Consider the following 15742-nt stretch of genomic DNA (forward strand, 5'->3'; position numbering starts at 1 on the left):
GTTGCGGAGCACGGACCCTGGTGGTACTTTTGTGACGTCTTGAGCAACAAGACCCTGCGGAGGTGGACGTGGGGCTTGGTGAGCGCCACGCAGTGCACAGCAGTCTGCGATGGCTAATGGAGCATACGAAGGAATGGTGATCCGAAGAGGAATACGCTTGCCTTCTTAGCACATTGAGAGGGCCAGCATCAGTTTGAATTTGGTTTTGGAGGTTGCCGGCCTCCCCCATCATAACACAGGCATTGAAAGGCGGGCACAATCGTTTGGGTATGATCTGGGATCTGTATATATCAATGCTTCTGCCTTGTCTCAGCGGCATATTTGGTCATGGTATTTGGGACAAAATTAAAATCTCATCTTTTTATCTTGCACAAGCTTAGTTTTGCTTGCGTTACCTTACATATTCTGGGGATTTAGAGTCAGCACGCAACGCTCTGAGGTTGCCTAATCCCACCGCTCAACACAGTACCTGTTCCCATCCGCAGCACCAGCCCGCTCGTGATGTAAACAAAGCTGGCCCTGTATAGGCCATATTTTAGCCGTATTGTGATAGAAATGCGAAATGTTTTCGTGACTGTTTCAGCGGGCCCGGTCACCCGAAGGATTCAGTGCGCTCACTGCTGTCTCCTGCCACTTCGTGCAGGCGTGCACGGGAATCTAGTCTGTTCCATGGATTAAAATAGTTTGAAAAAGGTTCAGTTTTCCCTTGTAATTGTGATTGAGACATTCGTGAGGGGAGATACATGGAATTAGGTAAGAAAACTGTGGATGCAATGTGAAAATGGATTTCAAGAACAGATCGTGTTCAAAACGGGCAGCTCCCTTGATTACCACGCACAACCCCACTAACGCATTGAGCACTCCCACAAGCCAAGGGTACATCTTTAAACGGATTGTTTTGGTTTTTTCTTTTTTGAGTTCTCCTCTTGCCTCCTCTCAGCGAACTGTACAGTCTTGCTGCACACTTCCTGCAGCACAAGGCGCCATGTGCCTTAGGATCCGTTGTAAGGGGTCTAACTGACTACTAACAATGCCGATTATACTAATATGCACCCTTTCTAGCCAGTAAAACCACTTTCTTTTAGGTGCTGTGCCCACAGAATTGCCGGCGGCCCCAAGATCTCACCGTGCTCCTGAACGTGGCCACGTGCAAGGGAAACAGCTGTTTATTTTGGCTATCAAAAGCCTCTTTGCCTTTCAAATAACTTGTTCTGGTTTCCTAGCTTCGTACTAGTTTTATTGGGGGAATCTGGGTGGAGTTCACAGAAGTAAGTGGGAAGTGGCTGGCGTGGAAACTCAGCTGCAGCAGTCTAGGCACTTTCCTGCTCCTGAAGCTCTCCATACGCGAAATTTAGCATTCCTCCAATAGCGCCAAATTCTGCTTTGCTAAAATGAATCAGCTTGATGGATGTTTCGTAGGCGCAAACGATGAGCCACGTTCAGCCTCTTTCCTCAGAACGGATACCTCATGGAAGCACCAACCAAGGCACAGGAGAGCAGGCCTGCACTGAATCGATCAGGGCGAAGTAGCCAAAAAGGAAAAATAAGCCCCTTTTGTTTCACCAATACTGGCAGACGGTAAGAGTGCTGCAGGTGGTGGAACAGCTGAATCGCTGGGATCGAATACTAAGGCATTTACAGGAGGAAAAACTTTACGTACCTCCTGCACGACCACTGAAGCATGATAAGGGTGGCTGGATAAAGTCGTTCACGCATGCTGTGGAGATTCGCTATGCTGGAAATCAATTTTCGGGGAATGCCATCTAGCCACGCAGTGCGGAAAGTTGCATGATCACTTCTTGCATTCATACTATGCATGCATCCCTTTGCTGCGCAACAGCCATGGACTTTTCCTCTGCTCAGACATTACACTATTCCGCTGGCATCTTCTCCTGGTAACCTATCACTTCTAAAGGAGTTAGCCCCATGCATCTGCCAGGGCTGTTGACACTTTCACAAATAGTGTACAGCTCCTCAAGGGCCTTCTCTGAGGATGTGCAGGCACGGCAATCCTTTGAATGATTGCCTTTCCCAGAACGCTCGGGGACTTGATAATACAAACCCAGCAGCAATGCTGCTTCTGCAGTTCAGCTTCGCTCCGCCAATTCCACAGATACGGAATATTATTTCCAGCCAGATGTGTCTTCTATATATAGTTAGTCTTTTGAGCACTTCGATGTCAGGCATCAAGCCGCTGCTCCTAAGCCACCTCCCAGTATATCAATGGCTCCATGGCGTCTTTTAGCCACGTCCAAATTTATTTGCTTAAATTCAAGTCGATCATATTCTCCAGCAGCTCATACTATCAGTCCATGCGGCGCACAGTGTTACAATCATTTCTAAGAATGATTTTCAACGGCCCTCCCCACCGATTCACAACCAGGTTTCGAAATTTAGATTTACTAGTCACCTTCGCGCATTTAACGCTCGATGTACCTGCAACTTTAATATCAAGCGCTGCTCTGCTCGGTAAAGCACAGGCCATTGTCTAATTGTACAGTGTGAGCAGCATGCTCCAGAAGGAGGTTTGGAGCAATTGTGCTGTGGACTTGTAGTAGCGCTGTGTTTAAGTATGAGCATGCACTGCAGTTACTAAAACTGTTGGGTTTGCATTTTTCAGTTGTCGGAGTCTGGCACTTAATCAGCCCTCCTGTAGCACACGCGACGCGAGAGGGGAACGTAGGACTCTACAAGAGTTGATCAACAAGTTAGAAACGACGGTGGGGATCAGAAGCGAAAGAAAAGTCGCGGATTCCTTGAGGCGCATTTGGGAAAAGTGTAAGAGACGAGAGAGCCTTGGCAAAACTGACGGCGCGCCAACGGACGTATGGCTGCTGTCGCTCAATGGTCTTTGAGGAGCTTCCGCGTCTTATAGGGCGTCTGGTGACGCTTCGTCAAGAGTACCGAAGCGAAAAGGTCATCTTGAGAACTGGCCAACACCTCGGGAAGCTCTCTGTGGATGTGTAATAGGTAGTGGGGATGAGAGGGAAACGTCGTATCTTTTATGCGCCTCGCGAGAATGAGACAGTAACTGTTGGCACCTGACGACGAGCCAATGAGCAGTGCAACAATGAGATGTGTTCGACGTGCTGAGCAGCTGCAAGTCAAGCTGCCGATGTGTGGAGCATGCAAACGATGATGAATTCCGTTGCCGTGCTGCGAATCTCCCTGTTGGTCTCAAAATCCAGAGTGAACCTCTGTGGAGCCAGAAATTGAAATTGGAATTCAATGAATTGTAATGCGGAATCCATGATATTCCTCTCATATTCTTTTCTATTTCGCTCAGCATCCAGCAAGAAACGGAACAGACCCGCAACACATACTTTGCAACGCTCGATCTGGAGCACTGGGCGCTGTTCGGTCTTACTCCTGACGCGCCCATGCGAAGCACATATAAAGAAAGAGGGAAAGCAATTAGGAGATGAAGCTTGTTTTTGTGAGAAGCGAACCTGCATTCTACTGCGAGTACGGAGAGAGTGAAGAGCTTTTAGGCTGCCCGCAACATTGAAAAAAACTTGAGGTAGCTCCGTGTGTCCACTGGACCACTTGGCACAGGGAGCGGGCCCCCAAGTATTCAGAGGACCTGGCTATGTGAAAAGCTCAAAGAGGCGCGGTGGTTGCAGGCGCCACGAGCAACCCTATTGTGCTCGTGGGTGCTGAAGCCACTGCGCAGGAAGGGATACTGTTCGCAATAGGATTGATCAAAGCAAGCGGTTCTTGATCACACATTCAGTATTTGAGCTAAGCATGGTTCATGGCCTAGCAAAAAAATTATTTGGATGCAGACGTTGTTTGTAAGGACTGGAAGCACTCGCACTAGCGTTTAACGCCAATCCCTCCGCAAATTTTCCTCATATCTGCTCAAACAGCCCTCGGCCTCGAGCCTTCCAACCCTGCACGTTTTGGTGATGTTTTCCTCCACTCCCTAAAATCCACTTTAGTATCTCCAGTGCGGGGATTGCACAATTAGACTCATAGGATGGCCACAAATTATTCTACTAGCTCTGCTGGCAGCTTGCCCATAGCCTGCGCTAGTATCTCTGTGAAGCTAGCTGAATGTAACTGGAGCATTCCCTGCCATTGATTTTCTTCTATCTGGAGCATAGCTACCGAATAATTTGGGTTACAAACGTGCTAAACAATGGTCCTCTTCAGCTGTGCCCGGCCTGTCAAGCAAGCCCCATTTTCCGTAGGGTAGACCGAGTGCACCAAAGCACCACTTTCTATATATTTCTCCAACTTGCTTTCCCAAAACCATTGATCCAATCTTCATTCAGTAAATCTCATCTCGACTAAGCTTCAGAAAACCAGCACATTGCCTCCCCTCTAACCGACAACTGGCAGCAAGACAGTTTATGTCTGTCTTGCTAAACTCTTTTGCACCGGGAGGCCCCGTTACTGCATTGCTCCAGTGAGACGATCCACCTGGTTTGGTTCCCATCTGCAGTTCGGTTCCTGCTACTTGCCTGTTGAGTGGAAAATCTTGTGGATGCATGCTTGTGCCTTTAACGTCTGAGGTTATGAGGGCAGAAGCACCGGCCTGCCCTGCTCGACTGGCCTACCATTCACTGCACATTCCGATACGTCCCCATAGTAATGTTATTTGGACGATTTCAATGTTTAAATTGTGTCTTTAGTGAGTAATGATTGGTATGAAACTATGTAGCCAGAACAGGAGAGATACGAGCACTATCTTGGGCTTCCGCCGTCATACATGGCCTTAATTGCCCTGCCTTACAAGCATGATGTGAAGAGTAGCCAAAACTGCACAGCTAAAAATTTATCTCTAGGACAGAAAAATAAATCCATACCATGAAATGATGCTTTATGGGCAGCATATTGCAGAAAATTTGCCTATGAGGAAATGACTTGTGCATCCAAATTACTAACAAATCCAAGATGTTTTGGTCATTACTCACAGGCAAGCCTCACGACCGCCTTACAACTCGATGTGGCAAAAAGTGGTTCTCGTAACAGGAAATGCGGCTGCGGTGTTGCACAGAGCGAGCACGGCCTACATGCTTAAGTACGCTTTGAAGCTTCCTGAGCCCATGGCACTAAGGTAATATGTCGTCCGGTTCCCTTAAGCTTTCGATCTTAGCTGTAAGCGTCTTCTTTTCCCATGAAAACCTTGCCTTAATGTGTTCTAAGTTGCACCGGCTCTACATCATTGCGCTAGCGTTGCATTGAACTGTGCTTTGGCGCCTGGGGCGCCGAAATACGCAGCAACCAAGAAGCTCGAAACTGTTATGATGATGCCATTGTGGTGTTTCCCAGTTCAGGAACCGTGTAGGAGTACTCAGTTACTGCTTTAGGGACAAAAATGTACCTTTCCGTACGGTAGCGTGTTAATGCAACAATCTCAGGCGTGCGCCTCCATATTGTCTACAGTACTCCTGGGTGCCGCCTTGCCTTATTGAAGGTGTTACCACTTAAGATTAATTTCAAAAAAGGGGATACTGACGTCATTACATTGAACGTTGTATTCCAAGGACGCCAACAACTCCAATGTAGCTCACCGTTTTCCGTAGGTGCAGCCCTTGCAGTAAAATCAGGCACGTTGCTCCCCTCAATTTCATTTTCCCCAGAAGAGCTGTTTCTTATCTTTCTCTAGCAAGCATAGCTGATAAAGTCTTTCGCCTTAATAACGTGACTTGCATGCTGCACACTAATAAGTAGTGCGGGGAATGAAGTTTACAGTGACAACTGAGGGACATTTATGATAGACGGCGGGAAAAAGGAGTAAACAGAAAAATAAAAAGGGATGAAAAAATAATATTTTTTCGCCTAATCAGTACTTTTTCCCTGCAGTTTTGGAATCCAACACTAAGGGGGCCCGAGCTGGTACGAACCTCAAGACAGGTAGGCCCTCAGATTCACCGGTACGTGTGAAGTGAGGGCCTGTAAACGAAAAAATTTGCTAAACTAGCATCAAAAAGGTTTTCTCATATTGGTGCATGCTTGATACAGTGGGGAACGGTCCCAGTTTGTTGCTCTATCCAGCTCAGGGGCCCCCCAGCATCTCTGTCCAGGGAGCAGCAACAAATTAAGCGGCATCAGCAATGGTTGTAACAAGGCAAGGCACCGTCACCTCTCCAGCAGGACCAGAAGCAGTACCTTCAGGTGCAACTGCTGGTGCAGCGGGAGCAGGGAAAGCCCCCACTGGTCGAAGCCCCCATAGAGCCGCCGCCAAGCCAAACGCACCCTCGGCAAAAAAGCGAGGGACTCCCTCCCCTGCCCAGAAGGGCGCCCGGGCTAAAGGTCGCATGGCTGATGCTTCTCCCGACCATTCGCCGCGAGCTGCGGGAGGGAGAAGGGCAGCAGCACCACGAGTCCAGCTAGCCAGTAAGGCTGAAGTGCTGGGGGACTCCAAAGTCTCAGGCCAAGGCAGAGAGACTACTACAGAGAGGCCGCTGTACAAGGGGGGCATTCTGGCAGACAGACTGCAGACGGGGCCCCTTCCCTTTGTGAGGGGTATGAGCAACATGGGCAACTCCGACGATGAAAGCGATGAAGAGGACGCCGAGAAGGCTGACGCACACAATAAGAAATCAAATGTCACGCCTCGTGAGCCTTCTTCCAGCTCAAACAGACGCACAGCAGCAGCCGCAACATCAGGAGTGACAAGGCAAAGCAGCAGCAGACGGCTGGTACATGCTTCATCGAGGCCTGAGCAGAGTGAGCGTGGTGAAGCAACCTCAGATTTCGGAAATCAAGCACAGAACAGCCGCGAGATCATCCGCAGCAGCAACGACAGCAGCAACGGCAGCAGCACGAGCAGCAGCAGCCGGCTTTCTGAGGGCAAGCTGGCTCAGCTACTGCTGACGTACTTTTGCTACGCCTCTCTATATTTGACGCGCAAACCGTTTGCATCGTGCAAGAGAGAATTGGAGCTGCAGCTGGGGTTCACTGCTACAGCTTTGGGAGGTGTAGACAGCGCTTTCTTGGGAGCTTATGCGGCTTCACAGCTGCTGCTTGCCCCCGCCTTGCTCGGGAACCCGAGGGGCCCCACATGCACCACCATCCTCTCAGTTGCCTATGCTGTAAGTGCATGCTGCTGCTTCCTTATTTACCTGCTTCCGGATCAGCACCTGTCTCTCCTATCTATTTTGTTGCTCTGGGGCATCAACGGGGCTGCCCAGGCTCTGGCGTTTCCTCTCACTGTGGCCACTTTGTCGTCCTGGCTTTCCAGCAGGGAGCGTGGGGGGATCCTCGGTAAGTGCAGCAGCAACAGCAGCAAAGGTGCCGCTTTGTATTTCTGTAGATGCGGGTCCTCTTAACTTGGTTTTTGTTGCAGCAGCTTCCCTTCCTCGACTGTTTGTTCATTCGTTCTGCGTGTCTGCCTGACTCATCAGGCGTTTGGACAACATGTCAGCAAGTCGGAAGCATCTTCGCTAGCTACCTAACGGCTGAATTATTGTCCGCTCAGCCTGCTAATGTGCTGGCTGCTCCGTTTGAGGACTTCTTCCAGGGGCATTCCAACAAGGAGGCCCACAAGTGGCGTCTTGCTTTCCTCGTACCCGCGATTTGGGTGTTCGGCTGTGCCATTCTTCTCGGACGGTGCCTTCGCAGAGCCCCTGCAGGTCCCGCTTCCGTGAAGGCTGGCTCCGCGCAGCAGGCTGAGCAGCAGCAGAAGGCCTTGTTCTCGCGGGTACTGGGGTTTGCTACTTTGCGGAGGCTCTGCGCCGCCTACTTCTGCGTAAAACTCGTCAGATACTCTCTTCTTTATTGGCTACCCTACTACTTGGAAAAACAAGCAGGACTGACTGCGTCGGCGGCAGGTGTGACACGAGGGTGTGAGATTGGAGATTTAGGATACACAGTGAAAAATATTTGGGATACGTAGTGCAGGATAGGCTGGGGTTGAGGGCCAAGGGGTCGAGGCAGGAGTGTGCGCGCAGCTTTCTACTGCATCTACTTCGATGTTGGAGGTGTCTTTGGATCAGTCGCTGTTGGGTACGCTGCAAGTCGTCACGCAGTAGCACGAAACTTGCATTTTTGACCAGGGATTCGTGATTTGAAATCTAGGGCATGCTGCTTTGGCGTTTTTCACAGGAATGAGTGCTACGTTTACTTAGCTTGCGTCCGCTGGTTGAGTGACTTTGTGTGAGTGAGCTGGAGGCAGCTCAAGGTGTAGCAATGGTTTTTTGGTTGGGCTGGTGTTGTTGCTTGTGTCTCAGCTGGCTGTCCGACAGGTACCTGCGGGGCCGTCGCCTGCTGCTGCTGTCTCCTCTTTGCTGCATTGCCGGAGCTTCAGTGGCGTTGTTGCACTACTCTGTTCTTTGGGGGCCCCCCGAAGATCTTTCTCTTGTCCCGCAAGCGGCATTGCTGCTTGCTGGAGCAGCCATTGCAGCTCCGGACTCAGTATTGGGGGGAGCAGCAACGGCCGATGCCTGCGCAGAGGAGGCGGGAGCCTCCGATGAGGTCCTAGCAGCTGCAGCATCTTGTGCGCTTCAAAATACGGGACTCTTCCCGGCCCTGCTACAGGCACAGCCAAAGCTCAGAAAATGTAGAAACAGACAGATACAGGCATAGACGAACATGAAAGCACAGTAATGAGGAGAGCATTTATGGGCGAAGGCTGGAGAGGGCTGTTTCGAGTCGAAAACGTGATAGCGTCGGAAGAGGCGGACTTCTTACACAGCTCGCTGTTACGAAAACCTAACCGTAGTTGCATCTGCTGAAGGTTTCTCTGTCTCCATGCGTGCTTATGATGAATTTGATGCTGCAGGTATAGTAAACGGATCTGGAAGTGTTGGCTCCATTGTGCAGGGCCTTCTGACTCCAACACTTCTTTCTCTATATGGGTATGTGCCTGTGGCATCTAAAGGCTGGGCACTTTGCGACCCATATCATCTTCTGCCAAACAATTGAGCAGTCTTAAAGCAGAGCAGTCTTAAAGCAGTCTTGCTATACGACAAGCTAGTGTTTGTCTTGCCCGTGGCCTTGCAGGTGGGGATATGTGTTCTACTCCTTGGCAGCAACAGCAGCGCTTGGCGGCGTCGCACTTATCCCAGGAGCGATAAATGATGTCCAGGTACTGGCCGACAAAAGCTTTGGGGCTTCCTAATGGGCCCTGTGCGTAGGCATCCGTAGATCGAGCTGAGCTGTGTAAGCAGCAGGAGTCTGAGTGATTATGTCTTAGCCCCACACCGCTGCTCCGCTGTTTTGTTGCTTGTTACAGGTTCTTCGCGTAGAGAAAATTTATTAAGGCTCTGATAAAAGCACAGCAACGTTTTCGTCGATCCCGTACACATCATGGAAGTGCCTGACCTGTGGGCTCTGGACACTGCATGAGATTTCTTCGTCCAGGCTCCTTCAGTGACTTCCGAAGGAGAGATGTGCCTTCCGTGCTTAGATTGCCCGCGCTACTTTCTGTACTCGCTGCTGTAGTGTGTATAGTTCCGGCAGATACAGCTTCTAGTGGAGCGCGTTAGTAACTGTCTGTTTCTGCTCTAAAGTTGAGAACCATTTGCACCAAAAAAATGGAAGTTACCTAGAAGGGCTTCGCTCTGCCGAAATATGCGTTTCTGCCCTCTAGTCGCTGGTCCAATCTGCAATGCTGCTGCTGCAGCTCTGTTCGGCTGCGCCGGAACTGGGACCGGTCACAGCAGCTGGACGGCGACCTGGTTTCTTTAACTTTTTCTCGTTTTCACTAATAAATCATATGAACTATTTAATGCATTCTTTAAGCAGGAGATCAGTGAAATCCGAGGATACCATGGATTGCACCTCATACTCACATCGTGCGTTTCAGGGTGGCAATACCCCATGGCGCATGGTCCGTCTGCTCTTTCTCTATATTTCGAATAATCATTGTAGAGTATTCGTCTAAGTAACAGTAGGTTTCATCTTCGTAAACGGAGTTCGTCCATTATTTTGGCCGGTTTCGGTTTCGTAACTGCAGAGGTCCACTTGGGGCTCCTGCGTGGTCCAGTGGCTACCGAAGCCGACTGAGCCCCCTAGTTGAAGTTTTTGTGAAAGCTGTTTTTTTAATCGTGCGTTTGTGATGTTAAGTCATTTGTCCTTGTGTAAACGCCCTGTTGTCAAGCGCGTGTGGACAGCAGCAGCAGCAGCTGCTGCTGCTGTCTTGGTGCGCGTTAAACTTTGAGTTCCTTTGACTGCCGGGTGCCAGGGGATGCTCTGTCAAGTAAAAAATCCTCTCCTATAGGCGTTTGCGGATTGGAGAGCCCCTCAAGTGTGCTGGTGCGCTTAACGTCTTTTGCGGAGGCCACGAGCCTCGCATGTGCGCTGTTCACGGGGATGCACACCTTCCTACGGATACGTCCCCCTTCCCCCTCGTCTTCGAAAGCGCTACAATGCATACAGTGTGTGGACGTGAGCCTTTCTTGCCCGCTACTATCGCGGGCCCAGTCTATAGCGGAAGTAACCTCTGTAGAGGGTGCACCACAGTTCCATGGATCACTCTCGCCTGGATCACCCGTGGAAGGCATCATAAAACGAGGGCCTACGGGGTCACCACAGTCCCTTACATGCACAGGAGATAAGCTGAATGGTTTGAAGGGCGTCATATCGCTTGCCTCAGGGAGGAACCGGGCCCACACAAATCTTTCTGAGAAAGACGAAGAAAACTGCCTAAAGAACTTTCAGAACCCCCAAACCGGAATTGTTTCTACTCATATTTCTTCTGTGCATCGAGCAGCATCAGTTTTAGTGCTGCCACCGCTTGGGTCCAAGCCCACTCAGAAATGGGGAAAAGCCGAAAAACCTGCCTCGAGGGTCAGGCAAAGCAGGCCTCAACATGAAGGCGCTCAGATTTCATCTGTGCAGCATGGCTTGAAAGTGCAGAAGGGCAAGTTGACCACCGCAAACGCTTTTGTGGCAGCTCCGCCACGCCACCAACGCTCAGAGCATCCGGCACTTTGTCCCAGATCTCCCTCGGGGCAAAAGGGTTACGAGGGCCCGTTTCGATTCGGAGGATTGCTTCTGCAAAACACATCTCAGGAAACAGTATTTCGGTCTGTAGGAAGACCAGCAGCAGACGCTGTGCTGAGGGGCGCCAATGCCTGCATTGCCATGTGAGCTGAGGCGTTCTAGCCCGAGTACGCCCAACGGTTTAGGGTCCAGATTACAAATTACACCATATAAGGCATGAAGAGTCATCTCCTTTCAGTTTCTTTGCGCGGTAGGTATGGAGCCTCGGGCAGCGGGAAGACGTACACGATGGTGGGGCCCCACGGAAGGGATCCAAGTCATTTTCACCGGAGCGCCAGCAACAGCGGTGTTGATGGCAGCAAAAACTGGGGCCTTGCCTTGCGGGCACTGGAGTATGTGATGGATGCTCTTGTAGCTGGGGAGAAAGAAGGGAGGCCGCAAGGGTAGGCTTTCTTCCTTCAATCTGCAAAATCAGCGCCCAAAAAGCTCTATTTACCAAGCTCGCTCACTCACCACTGCTCTCTGGTTGCTTGCCTATTTGCTGGTGCGATACGAAATTCCAAAATTGCGTTACGACATCCGTAGGCTAGTGACGTTCTCTGCTGCTGAGGTCTACTGCGAAAAGCTGAGGGACCTTTTGAGGCCTCCTGGCGACCTAAAAGAAAATGCAGCTGTTCAGCAGGTGGGTTCGTACAGGTACGGGGCTTGTCGGAACAAAGCAAATTCTGACCTTCGGCGTACACTGTCCTTTCTGCTTTGTGGATAGCGAATTTTGTGTTTCCTTGGACAGCAACTTCTGTGCTCTGTGTTCTTAGAAGGTGTATTCTTCGAGCAGCTTTACTGTGCCTCAGTGGCGTAGTGGAGGTTTTTCTGCTGTCTCGTCCGTTCGGGTTACTACGGCGGAAGAGGCTGTTGCCGCTGCATTAAGGGGTCTCAGTCGAAGGGTCTGTCGTGCTACAGCTGCTAACCGTTGCAGCAGTAGAAGCCATGTTTTACTTTGTCTTTCCGTGAACCACCCGGCAAGCCGTTCAAAAAGCAAGGAGCCCACAGAGGTAAGAACTTTGGGGTCCGTAATGCACCTACTGGGCGTTTTGCGGCATCCGCTAACGTCACAGTAATTTGGCAATAAGCTGCGTACGCGATCAGGGTACACAGAAAAAAACGTCTTGCCTGTACCTGGTGGACCTGGCTGGTGCCGAGCGTCAGCCTTTGGAAAGCTGTGATGCTCCTGACGGCGGAAACTCTTTATACCCCTCACCGGCACCGTCAAAGGCTCTTCTTGCCCAAGAAGTGAGACTCAGGACCCCCAATAATGGGGACACTATGATGAATGACTTGTCTCGAAAGTAATCCTGCAACAGTGGATCTGTAGAGCCCCCAAAAAAGATGCGCTTGGCTAGGAAGAAGCGCCCAAGTCACGCCGACGCAGCACTGGGGGCTTTCAAAGTGTAGGATCCATCGGTGGGCTTAGGGAAGGCCCGAAAAAGACAACTCAAGACCTTCTGAATGAGCCGTTGGACCTTTTTAATTACCGTTTGGTATTGTCATATTGGCACTTCGTGGTATATCATGTGCATTCTTCCTTTTTTTCTGGTATCTATTCAGGCATCATCGATAAGCAAAAGCCTGACAGCTTTTATGGCCGTCGTCGCAGCGCTGGGGAGACACTGTGCGGTTGCCAGGCAGAAGAGCAGAGCTCCGGGCTGCTCTGTCGATTGTCCTCTTCCCCTGCGGCTGCGGGTGGGACCGTGTAGGATAGCAAGTGATCTGTCTAGCACAGCTGGCGTATTCAAGCCTATGGGTAGTACTGACAAGAGCTCGTCGCAATCCAGGCTTGGAACTGCCGAGGAGCCTCTTGAAGGCCCCTGCTCAAGTCGGCCTGAAACCAGAAACGGCCCCCATGTGCGCTTCAGGGATTCGTGTTTAACGCTAGCTCTTAGAGATGTACTGGTGAGGACCCAATCACAAAGGCTGGCATGGCCGTGAGCAAATCACTGTACACACTTTAAGGTGCTGGAAGCCCTCAGCGATGATCTCTCCGGGTTTTTCTTCTTTGGTTTGTGGCCGCTGATGCTGCCGCTGCAGGATGGCTGTGGCCACGTTTCCATGGTTTTTACCGTCAGCAGCAAAGCGGCTGACAGAAATGCTACACTGCAGACCCTTCGTTTTGCTGCCCTTGTCAGCAGACTGGGGTGCGTACCAAAGCGTGCATAGAAAGCACTTGCGGGAGCTTCCCAGAGCTAGCAGCAGGCAGGCTCGCACGCAGCATCCGAAGCCCGTGGCATCCCCATCTAGCGTTTCTTCCTGCTTCCCTTGTTCGCTTACTGCAGACCATTCTGTCTCAGCCCCCCCAGGAGGTGCGTCAGCAGCAACTGGGTCCCACCTGGTACTGCAACGAGACAAAGAAAAGGATGCGAGCCACGAGGAATAGCTGCCTTTTCAGCAGCAGGTGGTTCGGCGAAGGCAGCGACAGCGGCACCGAGTACTGAGCCACCAGGAGCCTCCCCAGAGACAAAAACAGCAGAAGAAGAAGATACAGAAGCAGTACGAAAACCCGAAGTGGCGGCAGTAGCATCACGATTTGGCGCAACTGTAGCCGCTCGGACAGCAGCAGCAAGTTCACCAAAAGCTCGAACAGCAGCAGCAAGAAGTGCCGCAGCAGCAGGGACTCGGACAACAGCAGCAACCAAAATAGCCGATGTTCCCCCCGCGGAAAACACAGCTACAAAACCTACAACTAAACCGCTCGCCGCGACCGGCAACAGGAGGGCCGTGCCAGTAGTCAAAGTTGAACCTAAGGCGGAGCGCCCTGCCAGACTGAGAATTTCCAGAGCCAAAGTATCAGCAGCGGCAAAGACAGGAAGCTCGCGGTGGGCTACAGAAAACCCCCGGGGTTCTTCCGATCCCTCCCTAAACTTTGTATCTCTCAGCCGCGAACAGCCTCCCTGTGGAACTTCAGCACAACCTCAGGTTTGTGGTGAACACCGAAATAGCTTCCTTGGAGACTTTTGTATAGGGCCACTTCCGGCTCCCCGAAAAGCGGTCCAAAGAGATTCAATTGCAAAAACTCCAGTGCACATAGCACCAAAAATAGCAGAGCCACAGGCTCTGAAGTCCCAAACAGTGGCTTCAAATGGGCGACGCCAACAGGACAATTTCCCTTTTCCCACCGAGGTAGATTTCCGAAGATGTCACTCAGAGCCTGCCCGCTGGAGGAAAAGGGGCAATTGCTGCCACTGCTGCTGCTCTTACCGCTGCTGCTGCGGTTGGTGGGCACATCAATCTCAAAATCGAGACAACAACAGGTGCACTGCTGGCTATGGAGACAACCGTGGAGGCAACCGCGCAACAGCATGATTAGCACAACAGCATGGGCAGCAGCAGCAGCAGCATGGGCTGCGGCTGCTGCAGGCACAACGCCATCATAGAAATGCCGTGCTCGTCCACATAAGTGATCAGCACCCGCAAACTCTAAACCTGAGACCCTGAAGCCTAGACATTTAAGACTGGCGTTTGTCACAAATTAACTGATTGGTTCGCTTTGCGTATCGTGGAAAAGCAGCCGTCCGGTGAATAAAAAAATCAGCTTTAAAGAACGCTACAGGGATGCAGCTGCGCAAGCAGGGAGCTCTAGAGCACAAGCCTAAAGCAAGATTCTGTAGACACGTCGTCCAGAGTATTTAGGTTCTTGTGCTGAGTTGCAACGCCATACAGGCAAGCGCCTAAGCAGTGGTGAGGAAGAAAGTCCCCTGAACAATTGCAGAGCGAATGCTAAGCAACCCCCTTGTTTCTCCAAAGCCCAGCCGTTGAGTGGGTGCTGGCCTGCATGAGGCCCAAAAATTCAAGAGAGCTCCCCCATTAACCTGCACTGTCTGCGCACGCGCAGCACGGCCAGCAGCAACACCTGCCGTATGGGAAATCCAAGCAAATCGTATGGCATGGTTGGGTTAAGTTCAACGAAAAATGAGCGGAGGATAGGACTGCCTACAAGGCCTGAGCTGCTTCAATATTACATGCTAGGGCTTGGGGTTTACCTTTCGCGCTGCTGCCGCCTGTGCCGCCGCAGGAGAACGAGTCCCGCAGCAACTGCTACCAAGAACCATGCTAAAGAAAAGAGCAAAAACTCTCCTGGGCTATCAACTGCACCCGTTGAGCTAGACGCTGTTCCTGCTGATGCGGGAACTTCTGCTGCTGGTGGTCCCAGCAATTCTTCTGCGGCGCCTGCTACTGTCGCAGGCGCCGCTGCTGATGCTGCTGGTGCTGAGAGTGACGATGCTGCCGGTGGTACTGCTTCTAGTCCGGCTGCTTCTGCGCGTTCTGACGCATTTATTGCTGGTGTGAAGGCTGTTGTTGTGTGCGGTGGCAGTGCTGCTGCTGTTCTTGCTGGTGGCACGACTGCTGGTGGCGCTGCTCCTGGCGCTGCTGCTGCTGGTAGATCTGCCGCAGCTGCTATAGCTTCAGTCGGAGCTGCTGGTGCAAGCGATGCTTCAGGACCGTTTGCTCGCCTCACACCTGTGGGGGCAGCAGAGTTCACTGTATTTGCGGCTATCATATGGGCCTGCGCAACTACGTCGGCGAAGTTCCCATTCAGCATTCACGTATGACCCTGTACCAGATATAGTCAAGCTCTTATAAAACTTATGTGGAGGATGTATATGCTAGTAGCCTTCAGAATGCCGAAAATTCATTTGCAGTTGCTCTTGACACTCGTGTCGTGTCGGTGACGGGTCCTGCTGCTGTTATTTTCACACAGTTGCAACCAGTAGTGCCAAAGACAGACCTCAGAATGCAATACGACAGCTTCTGTGAGTTATGCGTTCGCACTGCCCTCCTGCACAGCAAAGCT

General features: G+C 51.3%; 2 protein-coding genes across 2 annotated transcripts; one reads left to right on the forward strand and one right to left on the reverse strand.

Moving 5' to 3' along the window:
* Positions 1–6062: 6062 nt before the first annotated feature.
* On the forward strand, positions 6063–8535 carry ENH_00084700 (sugar permease, putative; the record flags this gene model as incomplete). The annotated part of the gene is made up of 3 exons (XM_013583508.1): positions 6063–7215; positions 7356–7842; positions 8181–8535. The coding sequence occupies 3 exons, from the start codon at positions 6063–6065 to the stop codon at positions 8533–8535; spliced, it is 1995 nt and encodes a 664-aa protein (XP_013438962.1).
* A 6391-nt stretch (positions 8536–14926) lies between these two features.
* On the reverse strand, positions 14927–15448 carry ENH_00084710 (hypothetical protein; the record flags this gene model as incomplete). Its single annotated transcript, XM_013583509.1, has 1 exon — positions 14927–15448. The coding sequence occupies one exon, from the start codon at positions 15446–15448 to the stop codon at positions 14927–14929; it is 522 nt and encodes a 173-aa protein (XP_013438963.1).
* Between the last annotated feature and the right edge of the window lie 294 nt (positions 15449–15742).

Source organism: Eimeria necatrix, genomic scaffold (genome assembly GCF_000499385.1).
Source record: "Eimeria necatrix Houghton genomic scaffold, Enh_scaff96, whole genome shotgun sequence".
Lineage (NCBI taxonomy): Eukaryota > Apicomplexa > Conoidasida > Eucoccidiorida > Eimeriidae > Eimeria > Eimeria necatrix.